The following is a 25240-nucleotide window of genomic DNA, read 5'->3' as shown; positions in this document are numbered from 1 at the left end:
TATCAAATGCCCACATCATGAAGCTCTTGACTAATCATCCCCAAAATGGGGAAGAAGAAAAAAGAAAAAAGCAAAAGTATGGCCATTAATACATGCACTGTTAACCTCTGTTGTGTTGCCATGAGTACTGGGTGGGACATTGACACAACCTCAACTCAGAATCTCATGGCCAATTGGCAATGACTATCAACTCAGAACCTCAACTAATATTTTTAAGGACTCTACATGTACTGTTTGTTGGCCTCTGAATTCTGTTAATGTCATTCACTTTATTGCTAGTCTATAGCCATGTTCCTTTGATTGCCTTAGATTAGGTGCATTGCATATAATTTATTTCATTATATTTTGTTTATCAATACTAACATTTTTGTTCTCTTGTAGGATGCTGGAGATGATCACCGTAGAGGAGCTGATGGAGGCATGGATGGAGTGTCAGATCGAGACAATGAAGATGATGATGCTCCGAATCTTGGTGAGGAGTAGCTTCATGTGTTGAATTTGTTTCACGTACTTGTTGTTTCAAACGAAACTCTTTGTATATGTTCACTTATACCTAATTAGAACTTGGCGAGGATTATACTAGGTTGTTAAATTTGTTTCACTTACTTTGTATATGTATTTTTTATGTATACTTTGTTTTTTATATACAGCTTATATAAATTATGTATATTTACATTTCAAACAAAATTATTTTAATTTTTTTAAAATTTTGCGATGGATTAGCGACGAATATTATCCATCGCTAATATTCAGCGATGGATTTTTCGACAAAATTCAGTCGCAAAATGATGACGGTATTTGGTGATGAATAATATCCGTCGCCAATTTAGCGACGGATTAGGGACATATATTTATCTGTCTTAAAAACTGAATTTGCTGATGTTTTGTGATGGAATGTAATCCATCGCTAATCCGTCGCTAAATTGGTGACAGAATTTAGAAATGAATATGTATTCGTTGTTAAATTTTTACGACGGATTAGCGACGGATATATATCTGTCGCAAAACCAAATCCGTGCTTATTTAGCGACGGACTCACGATGGATCATGGCATTCGCTAATCCATCGCAAATTAGCGACGAAAGTAGCGACAGATCAGTTCTATCACTAATTAGCGACCAAAGAATTGTGATGGACGCTATCCATCGCTAATCCGTCACTAAACAGTTCATCGATGGATTTGGGACGGATTAACGTCGGATAGCGTCCGTCGCTAATCCGCAGAATTCTTATAGTGAATGTGTTTTTCGTATCCCGCATTTGATTTGCACAAAGTGGACAACTTGGACACATATAAAATGTGTCAGATAGCTTTATTTTTGGATCGTACGACCTGATCCACTCCACCAAATCAATATTTGGACAAGTTTGGATTGGATTTTAGCCTTGGATATGAGTCTCGTGTTGGATTCAAATACTAAAAAGAAAATAAACATTGTGTATTGTCCCTTCAAAAATAGAAATTTGTATTCGTTGGATATGCACAAGTAAAATGGGTATTATATTGAATTAATATGTCCAAACATGGATTTTAGCCCCAGATATGAATCTCGTGTTGGATCCAAATATCAAAAAATGTTTAAAATTTGTGTATTTCCCCCAAAAAATAGAAATTCATATTCTGGTGATATCAAACTAAGATCTGATCCAAATCAATCATTTACAAGCTAGGTATATCTCAAAAGGGGCGATCTGAAACTTCAAATCATGATCCACTCAGCTTCAAGCTAGGGAAATCTTTTGAAAGACTGAAAAAAAAAAACCATCAAAATCGAAATTCAACCAGAGAATATAAACTACCATCAAATTCAAAGCAAAATTACCTAATATCACAAAATCGAGAGTCAAATCAAACAATCACGATCAACATTGTATTCCAGTGTCCCGTGCGTCCTCAGTTTGAGCACGTCCATGTCCTGCGAGACACACAGGGCGTACAATAAAACGCCCCCTAAAGGGTTTTTCCATCCAACTCCAAATCCGATTAGGTATTACATGATTGGGTTGGATTCAATAATTATTTCCAAATTTTAGATAAAGTGAGATCCGAATATGTAGTCGGAACTAATTCAGATATGCTAAATAAGATTTTGGATTCAGGTAGGGTTGTGGTCAATATTTTAAGCCAGATTTGGTCCAAAGCAGAATCAAGTTTCCGTTTATTGCATTTTTTTTACATGTAAAGAACAAGTGTTTTTTGTCAGATCCAGTATTTTGACAAATATTTTGGATTCAGATTCAACCAAACTCATCGGATCTGATTCATATTTGGATTCATATCTATTGTTTGTATTTCAGATTCAGATCTTGCGTCATCTGGCCTGTATCCGATCCATTTGCACCCCTACCTAGGACCATGTTGACAAATATCGGCGTTTCTTTTCAGAAAAAATGCCAAGAAAATGGGGGATATCACCCACACCCAGCTGGTAAAAACATAAATATTAGCATTTTTTATTTTTTATTCATTTATTTCCTTAATTTTTATAAAAAAATATTCTTTAATTTAATTTTTTACCGCTTTTTTGCCCCAAAATGCGAGAGAGAGAGAGAAAAAAAAGAAAAGAAAACCTTCAAAATATCACGAGAATTTGGCTGCCGATATCTACCGAAAAAAACGTTTTGTCACTATGCCTGGGAGTGGGTCCCACTTAATTGGGCGTCCCGTTCTTTTTTTTCGGACAAAATCGCGTGGGTCCCACTTAAAAGCTTTTGTGCCCGTTTGAGTTTCCTTTAGTGACCGTTAGAAAAGGAGGAGGAAAAGAAACGGGGGTGCTTTAAGCTTAGTTGAAGGAAGGAACCTCTTGTCTTCTTCTTCCTCGCCCCCTTGAAAAAAACCCCATCGTTCTCCTTCATCTCACTTCTCTGCTGTTGCAGATTTTTTCGCAGACGAGGAGGGTTCTTGATAAGCCATGTTCTTCAAACGATTCAACGCGTCCAAATGGTGAGAGATTCTCCCCACTCTTCTCTTTCCTTCTTTGATTCTTTGTGGTGGTGGTGGTCGTCATCCTTCTTCTTCTTCTTCTTCTTCTTCTTCTTCTTCTTCTTCTTCTTCTTCTTCTTCCCCAACGATTTTCTGCTACCAGGAAAACGGTGATCAAGCTAGCGATCTCGAGGATAAAGCTGCTGAGGAATAAGAGGGACGCGCAGCTTAAGCAGATGAAGCGCGACGTCGCCATGCTCCTCCAATCCGGGCAGGAAACAAGCGCCAGGATTCGGGTACTCTTCCGCAACCGCCCAAATTCTCTTTTCTTTTTTTCGTCGGTTGAAGATTAGAAACGCCCGGATTTTTGTTGGTTGTTTCCCTCAAAATGCGAGATCGACATCGAATAAACGGCCGTGTTTCGGTAGAGAACTCTGGTGTCTGTAACATGAGGACGAAGGGAGGAGGAGGAAAGATGGGTCAAATGATGATACCGAGATTGAAAATCGTGAAACGAAGTCTCCCCCATTGATGATGTTCATAATTGGAAGATTTCCTAATATCGGCGTAAGCGTCTTGGAAGTTAGAAAACAGATATGGGGAATTTCCATTCTGAAATGGAAATCCAGACGTTTGAAAGGAATGGGGTTTGGGGTTTCCTGTAGATTATTGACAGAAATTGATTGAAGGCAACGTAACCTCTACCTTTTAACCAAGGGATCCTAAGGTAAACTTTCCTTGACCTCCAATCTGTCTGGAAAAAGTCGGCCGATAAGGATCAATATTCCGGTAATCATTTTTTTCTCATCTGAAAAACAGAGAGAAAATTGAAACGAAATCGACTGGAATATTTTGTAATTAAAAATCATGGTACATATTGGTTCCCTGGTTTGGGAATCTCCTTAGGGAGCATTTGCTTTGTGCAGAAACAGAGTCGTTTCCGTGGCGGTGGTGAATCCGCGCAGAGCTCGCACCTCAAATCAACAGAACCTCCCATATTGAATTTAACAAAGAATTGGGGTTTGCCATTGTAGACATGTAGAAAAAGGAGGCGCTTTCATTCTGGAGTTGAAATACATAAAATTTATGTAAACAAATTTGGATGTGTATTTTGTTTAGAAACATATATGATGCTTAAAATTTCTCAGATATTCCTTGGCCTTCTTTAAGTCCTTGGCTAGGCCTGTTGTGGAGGTAAATCAGAGCAGTGATTGTGTAATTTTTCTTTATCTAGTAAGGCTAAATAATGGTGGCACAATTGATCACTTTATTTCATTTGTGGTGTTATAGGTTGAACTTGTAATCAGAGAACAAAATAGTGTATCAGCAAATGAGATCATTGAACTCTTCTGTGAGTTTGTTACAGCCCGGTTGCCTGTAATTGAATCACAAAGGTTTGTTTTACACACTTCTCCGCTTTACACTTGAATATTAATGGAACTGGATCGTACTAACATTTTCTTGAATAACGCCAGAGGATGTCCTGTTGATCTTAAGGAAGGAATCTCTAGTTTAATATTTGCAGCACCACGATGCGCTGACATTCCTGAACTCCAGAAAATAAGTAAGCTTTGCGAAAAGAAGTATGGGACAGAGTTTGTTGCTGGTGCAGCAGAGTTACGTCCAGACTGTGGTGTGAACCGAACTGTAAGAAATTTTGTAAGATGCACAAGTTATTAGGCACTAGTTTTATTCTTGTAAGGAAACAATGCAGCGATATCTTACAAAATCAGGACAGTCATTTGAAAATCGATGACCAATCTGTTCATGACTAGTAGGGGAATACATGGGAAGCTTATAGGCTTCCAATCCTCGTAGCTTCACACGCAGTTTGTTTTCAAGTTTGTGTTTCAGAAGCCAACTGCATCCACACATTCTGGTTAGTTATTGATTGTGGTGGTATTCTGTTAAAGTAATACTGATCTTATGCATTCTCCTAGTTGATTGAGAAGCTGACTGTTAAAGCACCTTCTGGAGAAATTAAGCTGAAGGTTTTGAAGGAAATAGCAAAAGAGTATCAGATTCGATGGGATTCATCTGAATCAGAACGAGAGCTACTGAAGCCTCCCGAAGATGTTCTGGTATGAAAAGATTAATCTATCGCCATTCTCGTCTTACTTATTCCCATTGGCAACCATTACAATTTTTTAAAATTCTGTAACATGTCGTCCATGCAACAGTCAGTGGTGAATAAGAGTTTACATTAAGATCTGCAAATCACTAGGTTGAATTGTGCATCCTTGTAACGACCCGATCCGGGGCCTCTCGAGCCCGGGTTCGTGGACGTTAGTTCCCAGAGGGAAATTACTCAATAATCTCAAAAACAGCTCAAAATCGTGTCGGAATTTTTTTTTTCTTTTATTCAATACTTGAAGGTCCATACATCCATTTACAATAGCATAACCATCCAAAGACAAAAGCAGAATAAAAGTAAAAGACAACCATACTTCTGATGTGGCTGATGTGGCAGAATCGTACTAAGTCCTGAGAGTGGTGGCAGCAGTCCCTGAACCTACAGTTGCAACCAAAAGAAGGGGGTGAGTCTACAACCCAGTAAGATTCCATTTACAAATAGACACGACCGTTGCAACTGTAGTGAGCTCTAAGCTCCTAGTCTTAGTTTAGTTTGCTACTTATGCACACATGTTAGTTATGAGTTTTACCCCCTTTATCGCATCTCTATTATCATTTCAAACAACTCTTCTATTCTAATTGGCTATTCCGGACATAGCCTCCTCGGGCGTAGCAACCCATGTAGACAACTCAGAGTCTACAATGTTGGCCAGACTTATGAACCACTCACAAACAACGTAGTCCAAACCGGCCCAGACTACGGACACAGTTGCTGCAGCAGCTCTCCGGTTGCAAGTCGGGAGCAAGAAGACTCAAACGGTAGCTAGCCGAAGAGCCAGGGTGGCTATACCTGCCCCCAAGGTGTCTCAAGGAGCTATACCTGTCCCCAAGGTTTTGTGGTTCATGCTACGTCCTACATGTGTCTAGTGGGCAATGTTTTAACCCCTAAGGGTCACCTAGAAACATCTGAGATATTCCCAGGTTGTTTAAGAGGTACACACCTCAACATTGCCCCAGACCATGCCTTCTAGTAGAGTTCCCATCATACACTGGGTGGTCATCCTATAGACAACTTTTATTCAACATTCACATCTTGAATTTAGTGTGTTATACAATCCTCAATGTATGTCCACTAATTACTTTTTAACACATGATGACATGTCTGAACTGTTAAGGATGGTAACCCACCACAGATTAATTCACGACCCTTACAATGCCCCTCCCAAGGCATAAGCGTGACATATCCCCAAGGTAATACCTACCTTGAGACTTTGGAACTCTATCCTCAATTTTCACGTAACACATCAATCTCATACATGCAATCATGTCATGCCACATTTATTTCATAACTCAGAAAATATGCATGATCAGGTTTAAGCATCATACTTGAACTTTATAGATTCCTAGGCATGCAAAACAATGTCTCTTTACAATAAACAAAACTAGCATACTTGAAGCACATGGAATCATATATAAAGATGCCTACACTAATTAGCATGTGTTTTAATCAACTAAGGATGAATTTGCAAATGTTCACTTACCTGAAACGCTTAAATTCCAATCGCAACCCTTGATCTGAAAACAACGAATACCTCATATCATCAAAATTACCAAAACACCCTTAAACTTAATTGTCAACTCTGACTCCATTCTTTCAGAGTTTGTTCACACATCCCCTACTAATAGACTCTACCCAAGCAGTAGAATCCATGGATTCAAGAATCACATGGATCTGACTTCGGGGCACTTAGCTATGCTTTGTATGCTGTGTAGACGTATCAAGGCAAAATGGTCTTTTTTGCTCTTTCAATGACTCCTATGTCCTCTTTACATCATGTTATATTAAGATCCACATCCATAATAGAATTTGACCACTTAGGTCATCAACTCAACTATGATTTGGATCATGGATTCGGTATTCTGCTTGAAAAGGGTTTGTCTGGATCTAAACCAGGTCATCTAATTGAATCAAATCTGAGTTTTGGGTACAACTGAGATCCAAACCCAAATCCAATTTGTAATGGAAAAATCGAGTCTTCGCTACTTCGATTTTTCCACCGCACTCGATAAATCAATCGCACACGCATCCGGTTTGTCTCGGTCTAGACTTAGTCGGTCTAACCCATATTGGGTCCACCTTCGGTCTGGGCCGAAACGGTCCACCATTACAAACCCGACTCGGTCTGCTAACTACTTCGGACCCGACTCGGTCCGTATAGACTGTTATGGTCTGTCACAACACATATATCCACACATCATTTCTTTTCTTTTTTTTCGTTTGGCTTGGTCTGGACACTTCCAGCCTAAGCCTACTTGGTCTGGTCGACCAACTGAGGCTGGTTCACATCTAGCCTGATGACCGACTCAACCTGACAAAACTGCAGACCGAGCTTGTCATCACGATGAGCAATAGTCAACTTCTACTGTCGTCGGACTTGTTGCAGCTTCCTGCAAGCAGGGCAGCGCCGTCAGCGCTCGCTGATCGTCAATGGCTGCCGACCCAACAGCGGTAGCAGGGGAAAACCCCTTTTCTTCTTCTTCTTCTTCTTTTACTGCAATGACGAGGGCAGTGGTCAGACCTCCTCATTTTCAGTCACTGACGACGGCAAAAGCAGAGGGAAACCCCCCTTCTGTGACCCCCCCCTAATAGAGCCAGACAGAGAGGGTTCTCCCTGCTCCTGCATCTCTGCAACTCGCTGGTGACACCTCCGTTGCCGATGACCACTGCGTTGAACATCAAAAGACAGAGAGAAAAACTTACCTGGTGGTCGGTGACGAGCGGAGTTCCTATCTCTCTTCTCCCTTCACGCTTCCTCTCTGCTCGTTTAGAATGGGGAGATGAGAGGAGGGCCCCCCATGGCTTTTATAGCCATGGGGTTGCTCGGTTACCCCCCTCTCACCTTCTGAATTAAATGGGGGTAGCCTGCTTCCTCTCCCACGATCTGATTCGTGGGAGAGGAAGGGGCGTCGCCCCCTTCTCCTTCCGTAACAAAAAGATTCGTCCCGAATCTTTCTCAAAAATAATTGGGGAAATTGTGCGTGCATATCTGCCTCATTCTCCCATGTAGCTTCATCTTTACTATGATGCTTTCATCTCACTAGAACCATTGGGACAACCTTGTTTCTGAGCTTGTGCTTCTTAAATTCAATTATCTCAATTGGTTCTTCCCGAATGCTTAAATCTTGTTGGATGTCTAACACCGACTCCACTGTATCCAGTATATGCGAAGGATCTGGCACGTACTTTCTTAACATGGATACATGAAATACATTATGTATTCTGGAAAGCGATGGGGGTAATGCCAACTGATAGGCTTTTCAAAATCTCAAATGGTCTGATATATCTTGGACTTAATTTGCCCTTCTTTCCAAACCTCATTACCCCTTTAAACAGTGATATCCTTAAGAAGACGTGATCACCTAACTCAAACTCCAACTCACGTCGCCTCTTATCTGCATAACTTTTCTGACGACTTTGGGCTGCTTGGAGTCTTTCACGAATGAATCTGATTTGCTCCTCCATTTGCTGAACCAATTCCGGCCCTAAGGTTTTTCTTTCACCAACTTGGTCCCAGCATAGCGGCATCCTACAACGTCTCCCATATAAGGCTTCATATGGAGTCATCCCAATACTAGCTTGGAAGCTGTTATTATAGGCAAATTCAATTAGCGACAGAATATCGTGCCATGAGTTGCGATACTCTAGTGTACATGCTCTCAACATATCCTCCAGCGTTTGGATGGTTCTTTCTGACTGCCCATCCGTCGGCGGGTGGAAAGTTGTGCTCATTTTCAACTGAGTTCCCATTGCTTCTTGAAAGCTTTGCCAAAACTTGGAGGTAAATTTCGAATCTCTATCAGAAACAATGGAGTCTGGCACTCCGTGCAATCTCACTATCTCTTTTATGAAAAGACGAGCTAATTGTTCAAAGGAACACGTTGTCTTGCATGCGAGAAAATGTGCAGACTTGGTCAGTCTATCAACAATTATACAAATCGCATTCATTCCCTCTCTGGTCTTAGGAAATCCTACAACAAAATCCATCGTTATATCTGCCCACTTCCATACAGGAATAGGTAGTGGTTGCAATAGGCCACCCGGCCTCTGATGTTCAATCTTTACTTGCTGACATATTAGACACTTACTAACATACTCAGCAATATCTCTCTTCATTCCATTCCACCAAAAATTATTCTTCAAATCCCTGTACATCTTTGTACTTCCAGGGTGAATGGAATACTTTGAATGATGTGCCTCTGCAAGCAATTGTTTCCTAAGTTCCTCATCCTTAGGAATACATATCCGATCCCGAAATCTTAGCATACCTTGGTCGTCTACTTTGAAATTTGGATCTTCACCCTCGTTTGTTGTTGACCTGATTCTTTCTAACTCTTGATCTATGAGTTGCTTTTCTTTGATTTTGTCCCAAATTTCTGACCCTAAGGTTGTTTGGACAAACATCAGTCGACCCGGAAGACATTGTACTTCTGCTTTTTGTTCAACAATGCTCACCAGCAGACTTGATATGGATAGTCTTGTGACTGATTCTGTTTTTCGACTGAGTGCATCGGCTACTACATTAGCTTTCCCCGGGTGATACTTCAGCTCAAAATCATAATCTTTTAATAATTCTAGCCATCGACGTTGCCTCATATTCAGTTCATTTTGGGAGAACAAATATTTTAAACTTTGATGATCAGTGAATACCTCAAATTGTTCTCCATATAAGTAATGTCGCCATATTTTGAGTGTGAATACTACTGCAGCCAATTCTAGGTCATGAGTTGGATAATTTATCTCATGCACCTTTAGTTGTCTTAAAGCATATGCGATAACCCTGCCATGTTGCATCAGAACGCAACCCAATCCTTTATGTGATGCATCGCTATAAACGGTAAAACCTCCAGTGCCAGAAGGCAAAACTAACACTGGTGCCGTGGTCAATCGCTTCTTGATTTCTTGAAAGCTTTTCTCGCACTTATCATTCCACTCGAACTTCATTTCTTTCTTTGTGAGCTTAGTCATGGGAGCTGCCAATATAGAAAATCCTTCTACAAAGCGTCTGTAGTAACTAGCTAACCCAAGAAAACTTCGAATTTCTGTGGCATTCTTGGGTGTAGGCCAGTTGGTTACCGCTTCAACTTTTGTTGGGTCTACCATCACTCCCTCTTTACTGATAATATGTCCCAAAAATGACACTTGATCAAGCCAGAATGCACACTTAGAGAATTTAGCATATAGCTTCTGATCTCTAAGTATTTGCAAAACGATTCTCAAATGTTCTGCGTGTTGTTCCTTACTGGCCGAATATATGAGGATGTCATCCACGAACACCACCACGAACTTATCCAAGAATGGTTTGAATACTCGGTTCATTAAATCCATGAATGCAGCTGGTGCATTCGTCAGCCCAAAAGGCATGACTAGGAATTCATAATGACCATATCTTGAACGAAACGCTGTCTTGGCAACATCTTCTTCCCGAATCTTTAGCTGATGATATCCAGAACGTAGATCCAACTTAGAAAACAGCACCTTGAAGTTGATCAAATAGATCATCTATCATTGGCAGAGGATACTTGTTCTTTATTGTCACCGCATTTAATTTCCTGTAATCGATATACATACGCAATGACCCATCTTTCTTTTTCACGAACAAGATCGGTGCGCCCCAAGGTAATACCGATGGTCGGATAAATCCGATATCCAACAATTCCTGTAGTTGATCCTTGAGTTCTTTGAGTTCAGCAGGTCCCATCTTATATGGAGGAATAGAAATGGGCGTTGTACCTGGGGCTAGATCTATCTGGAATTCGACTTCCCTGTCCGGTGGAAGTCCTGGAAGTTCTTCCGGAAAAACATCCACGAATTCTCGTACAATCTCTACTTCTGTGACTGAAAGTTTATCATCATCCTCAGTCTTCATATAAGCCAAGTATCCAATCCAGCCCTTCTGTAGATACCGGTTGGCTTGAAGACATGATATGATTGTCGGTTTTGCAAGTTTTCTAACGCCTTGAAAAGTGATAGTTAAAGTTCCAGGGTGTTGAAAACTGACACTTTTTCCTCGACAATTAATCGTTGCATGATGGTTAGATAACCAATCCATGCCCAAGATAACGTTCACTCCCTTAAAGTCCAGTATTAGAAGGTCTACCGACAATAGACGTTCTTCGACTTGTACCATGCATCCTTGGATGACTTCATCTATATACGCCGACTTTCCTACTGGTGTCTCTACTTGATACTTTATTTTTAGAGGTACTGGTGAAACAGGTAATAGTGCAGCAAAAATAGGGGTGATGAAACTATGTGTAGCACCTGAATCAATTAGAACATGTGCACTAACACCAGAAATTTGGAGTGTACCTTCCACCACGTCAGGCTAGTCAAAGCTTCCTGCAGAGTTGCTGCATAAACTCGTCCTGGAGCAACTGGTTTCTCCCTGGGTTTTGTTCCTTCTCCCTGTACGGGCTGGGGACATTTCCTTGCAATGTGTCCCATTTGACCGCAATTGTAGCACTTAATATTCTTATCATCACAACGACCTTCATGCTTGAAGCCGCAAGTCCTACAGCTGTTGCCCTTGGAAGGCGCTCCTCGGTATCGAGGTTTCTTAGCTTCTGGTTGTTCAGGCTTCTTCCCCTGCTGCTTATTGTTGTTTTCTGCACTACTTCCCTCATGTGGCTTCGAAGATCTGTCGTTGCCTTGCCTCTTCTTGAAAAACCTTCGGGACGACGAACTAGTTTGTCCTTGTTGTACTTGCTTTGGTTTCTCTTGTATCTCCGATTTTGTTGTTCGAGCATCCCAAAACTCGTACCGAGATGCCATCTCCACCAACCTGTCGAACCTCCGAATTTGCAGAGGTCCCACCATCCTCAGAACTTCAGGTTTTAATCCGCGCTCATATAGCTTGCATTTTTGCTTCTCAGTAGATACTAAAGCCTTCGCAAATCTGGATAATGAATTGAACTTTGCGGTGTAGGCTGCTACACTCATACTTCCCTGTTTGAGCTTTCTAAATTCTTCTTCTTTCTCCATCCTCTCGATCCTGGGAAAGAATTGTCTGTAGAACTTGTTCCTAAAGGTAATCCAGGAAACAAACTCTCCACTTCCCAGGACATCTCTGATGGATCGCCACCAGTACTCAGCATCCCCAATTAAGTTTGATGCCGCGACCCATGCTTTTTGGTCCTCTGGGCACTGTATCGCATCTAGTGTTTTCTCCGCTTGCATCATCCATTTCTCTGCTGCTACTCCTCTAGAAGTTCCGTCGAATGTGGGCACTCTCATATTCTTTAACTTCTCAGCCCAAGAATTGCTTCCTGATGCTACTTGGTTTTGACTTTGATGTAATGAATTTTGTAATAGCTCATACAAAATTCTTTCTGTGGTATAACCGGGAGGCACACCACTACCAACTGTAGCACGTTCGTGTCGAGGTGAAACTGGTGAGGCACCGCCACCTTCTGCTCCCATGCTTCTTGGAGGTAGACTATCTGATGCTTGTGGAGACACAGGACCAATGGGGCTTGCCACACTTCTCCTTGCAGAGCCCTCACTCACATGCCTTGCTTGAGAAGGGCCTGCCTTGTTAAAATGTATCCATCCATTGTTGTAATTAGATATATTTTATATATATAAAAGATGATACATATACATATATGGTATATATGTATATGTATCCTCCGATTTATATATATAGAAAATATATATTTTCCTTTTGTTTAGCCGTAGGGGTATTTTAGTCTTTTCCTCTGTTTTACGCACATTCACTTTATGAATGTGATTGTAATTTATTTATTTTTTTTTTCTTTTATTTTTTTTTTCTTTTTTCTCAAATACCAAAAGGTACCTTGGGGGGCCCACTCAAATAGACGTTGGGCCCCTTCCAACGGTCACATTTGTGACCGTTGGAGGGGCTCCAACGTCTATGAGTGGAGCCCCTCCAAGGCTCCTTTTTGTTGTTATAAATAGGGGCTCTCCCCTTTGTATTTCTTAATCCTTGAGGGAGCTCTTGCTCCATTGTAACGGGGTTTTTACCCCTTCTCCATTATTTCTTCAATGATATGCAACTTATGACTTTATGTCATATTTTTCCCTTTTTATGGGTTTTATGTGTTAGCACATTATGTGCTTGTGTTGTTTCCCTTTAATGGGTATATTTGCACTTCACGTGCATAGGTATGGGTTCATTATTGAACCCAATGTTTTTCAAGTCATTTTCTAACATGGTATCAGAGCAAGGTTGAGATCGAGTTGCTCTTTGGTGCATCGGGAAGCGTGGTATTCAAGAATTTGTTAAAGAAAAATGGTGAAGTATTCGTTTCTCTCTATTGTCTTTCTTATAGTTATTCGGTATGCATTCTATTTCTTTGAGTATTGTATGAAGAATGTAATATGTTCTTTTCTTTATGTGTGCTTTTTGTCATTATGTTTTTTTTGAGTTACTTGCTACTCCATTGAATCGTTTTTGTATGTTTTTCTTTGAAAAACTTTAAATGATAACTTGTTTGGCGAAAAATTAGATATATGATTGCACAAAACTTGCTTTAATGGGTCGGTAAAAATTTATGACCGTTGGAACTTTGAATTTACATTTTAAACCTAACCTTGTTTATGAAAATACCTTTATATGAATGTTTAGTCTTTAAAGAAAGGTATGTTAAGATTAAAATGCTTGTGAAATGTAGTTTTTTGAAAAATGTTTGGCATATATGAAAAATTCCATATTATGTGTCCGTTTTATATAAGCAACATTTAATTAAGAAAGTTTTTTTATAATACCAGTTGAATTAAGTTTTAAAATGGTCTTATGGAATATGGTGATTTTCTTTCCATCTTTACACTCTTAAGGATGTTTTCAACATTTAGAGAGTTCTCTCTCTTTTCAATAAGAGACATTTATATTTTTATGTTGTGATTGTCTCTTGTGGGTTTTGGTGTTTGCCCTTTTGTTTGTTCATTAGTAAATGTTGTAAGTGCTTAATGCACTCTTTTGCTTTTCTGCATATTTCATTACAAAAGTTATGGTCTTCACTAATGTTTATTGTGTACTTATTTCATTAGGAGTAGGTAATAATCTATTAAGTCATGTTTTTTGATAAAACTTAAGAGTGTTAAATTTTTCCTCAATAAATGTTTACTTTTTATTTAAGCCATAGTACAATCTTACTTATCATAAGGTTTTGTTAATGAATCTATTTTGTTGGGATTTCTTCCACTTTAATGGAGTTTTCTCCTTCTTTGGGAGTTGTATATGTTTTTTGTTCAAACTCTCCTTAAGGAGCCTTTCGGTCCTTATAATCTTCTTGTGAGTATATACTCTTTTATGAAGATTTCATGATTGTTTATCATTTTTAAGTTGCAATAGTAGATTTCATAAGTTTTTCAAACTTCACCATCTTTATGAATGCCTATATTGGCCTAAGTTTGTTATTTTTGAACTTCACCAACTTCACCGTTTAATTGCACCTTATGTCTTTCATAGTTAAGGCTTGTTTGTTCCAAATCGGTTCATACACATGATGTTGCTTAATATTTCATGTTATGTTGCATAATAAGCCTTTTTTGGTGTACAAGACTTCTTTTGAAGATTAAGCATAATTCGTGTTTATGCAAAATTGTTTTGATGGATTATATTGGACCTTTGATTCAATTTGTTAATCGGTCCTCTTTGTAAAAACTTTTATTTGGAAAATGATTCCTTATGTGTTTATTGCCCTTTTGTGGCATTTATGTTTGTCCATCACATGTTATTTAATGCATCATTTATTTGGCCTTAGTATTATTATATTAAAGATGTTTGTCGAGGTGAGTTATGGGCACCTCGTGTTGTATCATTTTTAGATTGTCCACCTTCCATATTATAGATGGTTGTTGAGGTGAGTTATGGGCACCTTGGGACTCTAAAATGATTTGTTATTTGATCTCTAATTATGAGTGTGTCACTCATTTTTTCTCTTGTGCCATTGATATTATGGATGCTTCTATGTAAATGTGATGGACATATGGTATTTGAAACCTTAAATGTTTTAAGGTACATTTAAAATCAAGATGTTTTGGGATTATAGCCCAACCTTTTATTTGTTTATGAATCTTATGAGTGCATTTGCACATTTGTGATTCCGTATGATGTGCTCGTTGTGCACATGTGTTCTTGTGTTTTTTCACAAGTGTTCTTGGTGTGTATGTTCACATATTTGTTCTAAAGAATATTATTTTATCGGTTGTAGTATCTTGTTGAAGATACGTTTTACTTGCATTTATTCCAAAATGCTATTATGAGTATTCTTTTTTAAAAGGAATATTGTTTCATTCGAGGTTTATTTTCATTACAAGTTTATTGCCTCAAAAGTTTTTTCCTTTTATGCCCATTATCTAAGTGTCATCATATGTAGACAAGAATTTTATTACACCTTCGTGTGTTTTTAGCCCTTTGTTGGCTTTTGCTCTCTTGGTCTAGTAGCTGAACACACTTATCTTGAGTGTTATTATATGTAGACAAGGCACGTTGATTCACACCATGGTGTGTGATTTTAGCCTATGTTGGCGTTTGTGTTCTTGTTCTAGTCGCTTAGATGTTTGCCCATGGTTGGCTTATTTCACTCATTTCAAGTGTCATCTTATGTAGACAAGAGATGTATTATGTTTTAGCCCATGGTTGGCTTATTACTCTTGTTCTAGTAGCTGAACATACTTGGTTTTAAGTGTATTTTTACGTAGACAAGAGATACTTTTTAGTCCATGTTGGCATGTATTCTCTTGCTCTTGTCGTAGATGCACTTATTTCAAGTATTATTATATGTAGACAAGAGGTTCGTTTACACACCTTTGTGTGTGTCTTTGGCCTTTAATGGCTTTATATTCTTGATCTAGTAGCTTATACACTTGATTTATGGGTTTTTGGAGGACTAATGAGGAAGTTGTTTGTAATGAATAAACTATTATTGAAATTTGCAAAATTCCATTCATGACTTGTATTTTTCAAGTAAATCATCTTTTTGATATGCATATCAAGTTGATTTCTTAGCATTTAATCTATATATTAAGTACTTATGGTTTTTGCCACCCTTATATGTAAAATGTTTTTTTTCAATTAAGTGTGACTTTCATAAATGTTTTTAAAAACCTTGTGAACTCTTGGGTTTATTTTGCCTAAAGTATGCTTGGAGACTTCGTTTCTCTTATTTGGAACTTCACTACATGTTTGAAGCATGTTTTAGTTCTTTGAGTATTAATTCATATAATGATTCGTATATGCATATGCTCTTTATGTCCTTTTTTGGGCTCTCATTCAATAAAGCATATGTATGTTATGCCTCTTCGTAGGCTTCTTGTGGTATCCCTTAGTGGATCATTTTGTTATTCCCCATTATGGGGTTATATTTGTCCAATGGTGGATCTTATGAATGCATTATGCATTCTTGCCATTTTTGCATAATTTGCTTCCGCTCATTTTGTTTTAACATAATGTATGATTTAGAAACTTTGGTTTTCTAAATTTTTCGTTTCATAATAAAGTAACTATCATATTATGCATAAATTTTGCACCTTGTTAGGAATGTTCCTTTTTGAGTAAGTGCAAAGATATTGTTTACTTGTTCTTTGTTGTTTTCTTTTCTCAGGATCATATAATGATTCGTATATGCATATGCTCTTTATGTCCTTTTTTGGGCTCTCATTCAATAAAGCATATGTATGTTATGCCTCTTCGTAGGCTTCTTGTGGTATCCCTTAGTGGATCATTTTGTTATTCCCCATTATGGGGTTATATTTGTCCAATGGTGGATCTTATGAATGCATTATGCATTCTTGCCATTTTTGCATAATTTGCTTCCGCTCATTTTGTTTTAACATAATGTATGATTTAGAAACTTTGGTTTTCTAAATTTTTCGTTTCATAATAAAGTAACTATCATATTATGCATAAATTTTGCACCTTGTTAGGAATGTTCCTTTTTGAGTAAGTGCAAAGATATTGTTTACTTGTTCTTTGTTGTTTTCTTTTCTCAGGATCTTGGAGATAGGACAAAGGGAAGTACCCTGGATGGTTCGGGAAATGGGTTCATCATTTGAAGACAATTGGAGGAAGGCTATTTCAAGTTTCATTGCATCCTTGCCGAAGCCTCGTGGAGTTTTGCCCTTTTTTCAATCTTTTCGTTTCCCTGCAAAGCTTGAGGGGGGGTGTTAAAATGTATCCATCCATTGTTGTAATTAGATATATTTTATATATATAAAAGATGATATATATACATATATGGTATATATGTATATGTATCCTCCTATTTATATATATATAAAATATATATTTTCCTTTTGTTTAGCCGTAGGGGTATTTTAGTCTTTTCCTCTGTTTTACGCACATTCACTTTATGAATGTGATTGTAATTTATTTTATTTTTCTTTTTCTTTTATTTTTTATTTCTTTTTTCTCAAGTACCAAAAGGTACCTTGGGGGGCCCACTCAAATAGACGTTGGGCCCCTTCCAACGGTCACATTTGTGACCGTTGGAGGGGCTCCAACGTCTATGAGTGGAGCCCCTCCAAGGCTCCTTTTTGTTGTTATAAATAGGGGCTCTCCCCTTTGTATTTCTTAATCCTTGAGGGAGCTCTTGCTCCATTGTAACGGGGTTTTTACCCCTTCTCCATTATTTCTTCAATGATATGCAACTTATGACTTTATGTCATATTTTTCCCTTTTTATGGGTTTTATGTGTTAGCACATTATGTGCTTGTGTTGTTTCCCTTTAATGGGTATATTTGCACTTCACGTGCATAGGTATGGGTTCATTATTGAACCCAATGTTTTTCAAGTCATTTTCTAACATGCCTGTCTCTTGCTTACTTGAGAACCTCTTGACTGGTACGATGTTCCTTGACGAGTCCTCATACTGCAATATGAATAAAGTGATTACTAAAATTCATGCTTGCTCCCACACAGGTTTGCACATTTGACGTAAGAACTTACTATTTATTAATAATAACAACGTTTTTACAACTTTTCACGGGTTCTTCCGTAATACAACCCGTTACTTACTACTATCACTAGGCAACCATAGGCCTTTATTACACGATTTAAACAAAACAAACACTAAGGTGTCGGGGTACGAGGGGTGTAAGTAGGTTCTTCTTCTTCCTCGGAGTCTGATGGAACCCTAACTGGTGCTGGCACTGCCATGTTGCTAAGAGCACGTAAGTATGTGTGCCTATTCATATGTCCCCTGCCTCTCCTCAGTAAGGCTATTCCTCGAAGTGGTTGCACTGATTCTCTTATTTGTTCATTCTCCATGACATTAGTGCCTCTACCTTGTTGCGCCATCGACTCTTGTACACCCTCATGACCGGATGCACCGGGTTACTCCTGACTTCTCCCGCTACTGGTAGTATTGCTCGGTCCTGCCCTATATTGGCCGAAACGAGACCTGTCGCAGCCCGAGCAACATGCTGCAGCTCCCCTACCACCTCGATTTGCCAGTGAACCTCTTCGGACGTGCCTATATGGAGGATGTCCTCGTGACCCTGGCGATTCTGGGGCGACATCCGTGGAATCATCCAGCAGTCATTGGCCAAAATCAAAGAAATTACTGCAGAACTGGGCAAAATCATGTCCAGAAATGAAAAAGTGATGATTTGACCTCTGGAGCCCACCCACTTGGCTTGTTGTAATAATTCGCCGAAAGGCGAATAACTTTTTAAATTTGTCGTTTGTAATAATTCGCCTGCGAGCGAATCTCTTTTAGTTTTTGTCGTGTTGCTGCATTATTGCAGCATCTTCTGTTTTTTCAGATTTTGTCGTGACATTGCATTATTGCAGTCACTTTTGGTTTGTCGCATCTTTGCATTATTGCAAAGTGCTTTTGTATTATTGTACTGCAGTGCGCAGTACAATTATTAAAGTAATGCGTAGCCACTACGCAAAGGTGCAATACAATTATTGCATTACCCACCTCGAGAGGTTATATATAGCCTCTCAGTTTGTTTTGAAAAGCATCAGAGCGAGCTCCGAACGAGTCTTCCTCTTGCTTTTCCAGTCTCCAGTCTTCTAGTCCTGTAAGTCCCTTTCTTCTTCAACCTTATGAAATAAAGCTTATAGTTTGTTAAATTGTCTCTGTGTTTTAGTCTCTGTGTGTGTTTTCTATACTTCCGCCCCCGCTTCCTTTTTGGTATCAGAGCTTGTAGTACGACCCTACTGTATTGAGAGTTAGGAAAATCCTCACCGGTTTCCAGAAGCTAAGGCGTTGAGAAGGTGTCTCGTGAAGCCTAAGGCTGTTAGTGTTACCTGTGTTTGCATTTTCTGAGACTATCCTCTTACATTAAGGTTGTCCGATTTGCTCTGTTGGCCTTTAATGAGCGGTCCGTCTAGTTCAATACCCGCAAGCCTTTCCGATAACCCTGCCGTTAAGAAAGCCGCGTCTGAAACTAGCCCTATTGACCCGCCTGCCATCGTCTATAATCCCTCCTAGTAGTCTAAAGGACACTGGAATCGCTCTGACCTCCCTTGCAAAACAAGGGAATTCTATTGTTCGGTTGCTCACTCAAGTGCTAAGCAATCAAGTTGCGTTAGCTACCTCTGTCGCTGAACTAAAGAAACTCAATACTCAGACGGAGTCCAAGGAAGACGAGATTATAAAAGAACTTGCTGAGAAGTTCAAGGGTCTTACCGTTTCTGAAAAGAAAGGTAAGTTCAAGGTCTTAAGGATCCCTATACCATCCTCAGCGACGAGATAAAGAAGATCAAACAGTGATGGATCGTTGTCCTGCTGCTATTGCCAACGCTCCATCAACGTCTTCTTCCACAACTGAGTTCGAGGACCAGATCAGAGATTACAGATCTGGTCAAAGGCGTTTACATAACCTCCAGAGAGGGATAACAGATTCCTACACCGGCGACCACATCTGGAAATTTTGGAGTCACAGCTCCAACCAGAACAACAGTTGCGCCGATCTCTACGGGAACGTTCAAATATGGTACCTGCTGAGGTACTATACAATTCCCGACAGGATACAACCCAGCATCGGGTGTATCAGCACCTGTCGGAAGAAGTCATCTCCTGCCTGGACGGTCAGCAGGTTGATCGTTTGTTCATACAGCCAGAAAGCTATCAGGATTTACGAAGAAGCAATCTTCGCTTCATCCATATCGGCCTGGCTCAAGTGAGGCTTCAGATTCTGCACCGGATGGATGAGGGCACACAGGCTCTCATAGTTTTTCGTGATACAAGGTGGCAAAACGACCAAGCGGTCTTTGCTACCATGGAGGTGGACCTTTCCAGAGGACGTCAAATAACTTTCATTGTGCCTGACACAATCATGACGTTAAGGGACTTCTATCACCACTTCCAAATCTCTATAAGAACCAGGGGTTACCAAAACTGGCGAAACGGTGAGGCCAACCTCATCGTCACCCGAGGTCTAATTAGGAGATTGTCTAACACTCCCAACATGGCGTTCGCCTACCAGATCAGTCATGTTACTGATTTTCTGAACAGCCATGGAGTCACTGCGCTCCCCGAACGGAGACTCACAAATCAAGGTGCTCAGAGCCTTGATTGGATCATTTCTGACTCGACAGTGGTACCGCCACCATCCACCCCAAATGAATCTACGACATCTAACCTAATAGATGGTCGTGTATCCGTCAGGTTCTCAAATTATACTCAGGAACCTGAAGAAGAAGAAACTGAGCACATATTAGCATTCTTCTCAGAGGACAGTGATGACGATTTCGAGAGTTATCACAATTATTTGGCGGCTTAAAGTGCTCAAGTTGATGAAGGGCCAAAGTGGGATTCTTACGGCGATGAAGATTATTTTATTAACCCGTTCGACGGAGAAAAGACATTTGCCCTTGAAGAAGAGTTGGATTATCCAACCTTCTCACATTTGAAGAAGGCCGTTGCTGCGGCCACAACATCAGAAGGTTCATCCATTTATAATCCTGCACAGCAGGATACTGCCATGAACCAACCTGGATATCCTCCTGCTACAGGTCAGACTCCTCCTATAATTCCTCATTTCGAAGGAGCTTCAAGTAGCAAAACAAAATTTAAGAGAAGATCCAACAATGAGATGTGGGATCTACCCTCTGCGAAGCAAACCCAAGGTGGGATCTTTGTGATCCCCCAACAGATCGGCTTATTTCATGACGTTTTCTCCAGATGGGAGTCAATTACAAGAAACCTTGTCGCTGACAAGGGTTTCACGGACGCACGAGATAAAGCGGATTTTATCGAAAATCTGCTAGGAGAAATCAAGAAGCTGATATGGGTGCAGTGGAGGATGAAGTATCAAAATGAGTATGAACATCTCATAACCACCGCTGATGGAAGAGAAGGGACCAATAATATATTGGCCCAGATGAGATTGGTCTTTACGCTTGAAGATCCAGCCCAAGGTACAACGGGTATTCAAGATCAGGCGTACAGAGACTTAGAAAAGCTCTCTTGCAGCAATATTAAGTTTATCGTTCAATACATGAACGATTATCTACACTTGGCTGCAAAGACAGGGAGAGTATGGATCTCCGATGAAATTTCGGAGAAATTCTGGATGAAGATGCCTGGTGATCTAGGAAGCCGCATCAAGAAAGGATTTGATGAGCGATATCCGACTGTAAAAATCGGATTAGTTCCTAGAATCCTATATGCATACCAGTATCTGGAGCAGGAATGCAAGGATGCTGCATTTAAGAGGTCTCTAAAGAACTTATCTTTCTGCTCCCAAATACCCATTCCAGGGTATTATAAAGAATCCAGAGAGAAGAAGAAGTATGGGCTTCGAAAATCTTCCACGTACAAAGAGAAGCCCCATCCTTCTCACGCCAGAATTGAAAAGAAGAAGCATTTACTGAGAACCAGAAGATGTAAATGCTATCTATGCGGCGAGGAAGGGCATTTTGCAAGAGAATGCCCTAATGAAAAGAGAAATATCAGGAGGACTGCCATTTTTGAAGGCTTAGAGCTTCCTGATGACTATGAAATTGTATCGGTCAATGAAGGTGAAGCTGTAAGTGACGCCATATTTTCCGTTTCGGAAAATGAAGAAAATGACGAATCTCTGGAGCATCAGTTGCAGACCCTGAGTCTGAACATGATCCGGCGCCTCGGAGATGACAAAGTCGACAGCTACAGACCGAGTATTCTGCTCAAACCAGAGCAGATGGACTGCAACCATGACTGGCAACATAACAAGGTAGTGGAAAACCCAATTTGTTGCTGTTGCAGAATCAAGACAATGAAGAGAGCAAGGATTAATTGCTCTAATTGTGGAGTAGTCGCATGTGGACTCTGCGGTCCACACTATTTCAATCATAATGTGCCTGTTGAACCAATTCAACAAACACCGGAGGAACCTACCAAGTTCCGAAACATCATAAAGGCACAAGTAGACTATATTCAGTGGCTGGAAACTGAAAACAAGCGACTGCAGAAGGAAATCCAGTACCTGAAAGATCAGCTACTCATCCAAGACCTAGAAAAAGATTTCAAAGAATTAGGTCTGCAGGACAAGGGTAAAGAAACAGCTGAAGATTCAGATGACGTGTTTGTTTTATAGAAAGAACAAACATACGCAGCGGAGTGTGGTGGGCAGAAGACGGGTAAGATCGTTCGAAACCGTCTTTACAATTTAAATGTAAGCTTTGAAATCCCAGGCACCCCCATTTTTGCCGTTAAGGCAATACTTGACACTGGCGCAACAACATGCTGCATAGACGAAAAGTCTATACCTGCATCTGCATTGGAGGCTAACACATTCACGGTGCAGTTTACTGGTGTAAACTCAAAGCAGAGCGCCAACAAAAAGTTAAAGTATGGGAAGATGGTTATCGGAGATAACAGCTTCAGAATCCCATACACATGCATTCCCGATGCAACTTGGAGGAGAGATTCAGATGATCATCGGTTGCAACTTCATCAGGGCAATGCAAGGAGGACTAAGAATAGAAGGTGATATAATCACCTTCTACAGAAATGTGACTACGATACAAACGCAGCAAACTGCTCAAATTTCAGCGTTTGTACAAGAAGTAGATGAGCTCGAGTACATGCAACTGCAGGAGGCAGTTATGTACCATTCTGGACCAACTCCAGAGAACTTCCAAAAGAAGTTCTCACCATTAATCCAGAAATTAACGGATGCCGGTTTCATTGGTGAAGATCCGTTAAGGCACTGGTCAAAGAACCAGATAACCTGCAAGATCATCCTGAAGAATGCCGACTTCATAATTGAAGACCGGCCATTAAAGCAGGTAACACCGCAAATGAAAGAATCATTTGCAAAACATGTTGCAGCTAGGAGTTATCAGGCCCTCACAAAGCCAGCACAGAACGACTGTGGGAACCACTCAGGACCCGAAAACCGGCATCGTCAAGAAGGGGAAAGAGCGCATGGTATTCAACTATAAGCGCTTGAATGATAACACAGAGAAGGATCAGTACTCACTGCCCGGAATCAACTCCATCATCAAGAAGGTTGCAGGAAGTAAGATCTACTCCAAATTCGATCTAAAAAGCGGATTTCATCAGGTGATGATGGATTTATCATCAATACCACTAACCGCTTTTTGGGTTCCACAGGGCCTATATGAATGGCTTGTTATGCCATTTGGATTAAAGAATGCTCCGGCCGTCTTCCAAAGGAAGATGGACAACTTCTTCAAAGGAACTGAAGAGTTCATAGCAGTTTACATTGACGACATCCTGGTGTTTTCACAGTCAGAAGATGCCCATTCAAAGCACCTTCGAATTCTCTTGAAGAAATGTCAACAACATGGTTTAGTCCTGAGTCCAACAAAGATGACCATTGGACAGAAAAGGATGGAGTTTCTTGGAGCAATAATCGGAGAAGGCGACATCCACCTTCAGCCTAACATTATCAAGAAAATTCTTGATAAATCGGATGTCGAATTAAACACCAAGGCTGGTATGAGATCATGGTTAGGAATTTTAAATTATACAAGAAATTTTATTCCTAATCTTGGTAAATTGCTAGCACCCCTGTACGGAAAAACAAGTCTGACAGGAGAAAGGAAGATGAACGAACAAGATTGTAAACTTGTTCGTCAGATTAAAGAACAGGTACAGAACCTGCCGCCATTATCCATTCCATCACCAAAATGTTACATGGTGCTTGAGGCGGATGGATGCATGGAAGGATGGGGAGGGGTCATTAAGTGGAAACCACAAAAGTATGACCCAAAAACTATGGAAAGGTCGTGCGCTTATGCAAGCGGCAAATTCGATCCCCCTAAGTCATCAATTGATGCAGAGATACACGCAGTAATGAATAGCTTGGAGAGTCTCAAGCTATACTACTTGGAGCATGAAGAATTACTGATCAGAACAGACTGTCAAACCATCATCAGCTTCTTCAACAAGACGAACGTGAACAAACCATCAAGAGTTCGATGGATCGCGTTCGTAGACTTCATTACTGGTTTGGGCATCAATGTCCTGTTCGAACACATTGATGGGAAGGAGAACGTGTTAGCAGACACGTTGTCAAGGATGATCACCGTGATCATCAAAGAAAATGGATGTTTTTTGGATGAAAAATTAACTGTTATTAACAAATTTTCTGATTTTTCACAGGAATGGAGTTCTAGAACATCCCCATCACATCAGATGATGAAGGAAGCCCATCTTCTGGGCGATCAAGTGATAACCTTATTGCAAAATACAAGGTCACCATAGACAAGCTCCACCCACCCAAAATATTTGGGCGAACAGATCCAGGAAGGTCCATGGAGGAATGCAGCCGACTTAGCGGTGCTCTACACGACATAGAGCGCATCGCACATCAGCAAGTGGAGGAAGCCCTAGAACGTGTGATCAAGATACAGGAGATCAAGTAGAAGCCTGTATCAACAGTTCTACCCGGGATAACTACTGGGGCGACATCCGTGGAATCATCCAGCAGTCATTGGCCAAAATCAAAGAAATTACTGCAGAACTGGGCAAAATCATGTCCAGAAATGAAAAAGTGATGATTTGACCTCTGGAGCCCACCCACTTGGCTTGTTGTAATAATTCGCCAAAAGGCGAATAACTTTTTAAATTTGTCGTTTGTAATAATTCGCCTGCGAGCGAATCTCTTTTAGTTTTTGTCGTGTTGCTGCATTATTGCAGCATCTTCTGTTTTTTCAGATTTTGTCGTGACATTGCATTATTGCAGTCACTTTTGGTTTGTCGCATCTTTGCATTATTGCAAAGTGCTTTTGTATTATTGTACTGCAGTGCGCA

General features: G+C 40.1%; 1 protein-coding gene across 2 annotated transcripts in view; it reads left to right on the top strand.

Annotated features, from left to right (window-relative positions):
- Positions 1 to 2779: 2779 nt before the first annotated feature.
- The window catches only part of LOC149817773 (uncharacterized), a 35203-nt gene continuing 12742 nt past the window's right edge, over positions 2780 to 25240 (top strand). The window contains exons 1-5 of one of the 2 annotated variants that reach the window (XM_089985035.1): positions 2780 to 2944; positions 3087 to 3219; positions 4214 to 4317; positions 4399 to 4570; positions 4864 to 5004. In XM_089985035.1, the coding sequence (XP_089841161.1) occupies positions 2913 to 2944; positions 3087 to 3219; positions 4214 to 4317; positions 4399 to 4570; positions 4864 to 5004 (582 nt within the window). In that variant the 5' untranslated portion in view covers positions 2780 to 2912. The remainder of the gene's footprint in view (positions 2945 to 3086; positions 3220 to 4213; positions 4318 to 4398; positions 4571 to 4863; positions 5005 to 25240) is intronic. The other variant, XM_089985036.1, reaches the window with a different exon arrangement.

The sequence above is a fragment of the Nuphar pumila genome, chromosome 13, assembly GCF_984573655.1.
Source record: "Nuphar pumila chromosome 13, dmNupPumi1.hap1.1, whole genome shotgun sequence".
NCBI classification, from domain to species: Eukaryota; Viridiplantae; Streptophyta; class Magnoliopsida; order Nymphaeales; family Nymphaeaceae; genus Nuphar; species Nuphar pumila.
This window is presented reverse-complemented; position numbering and strand designations above follow the sequence as displayed.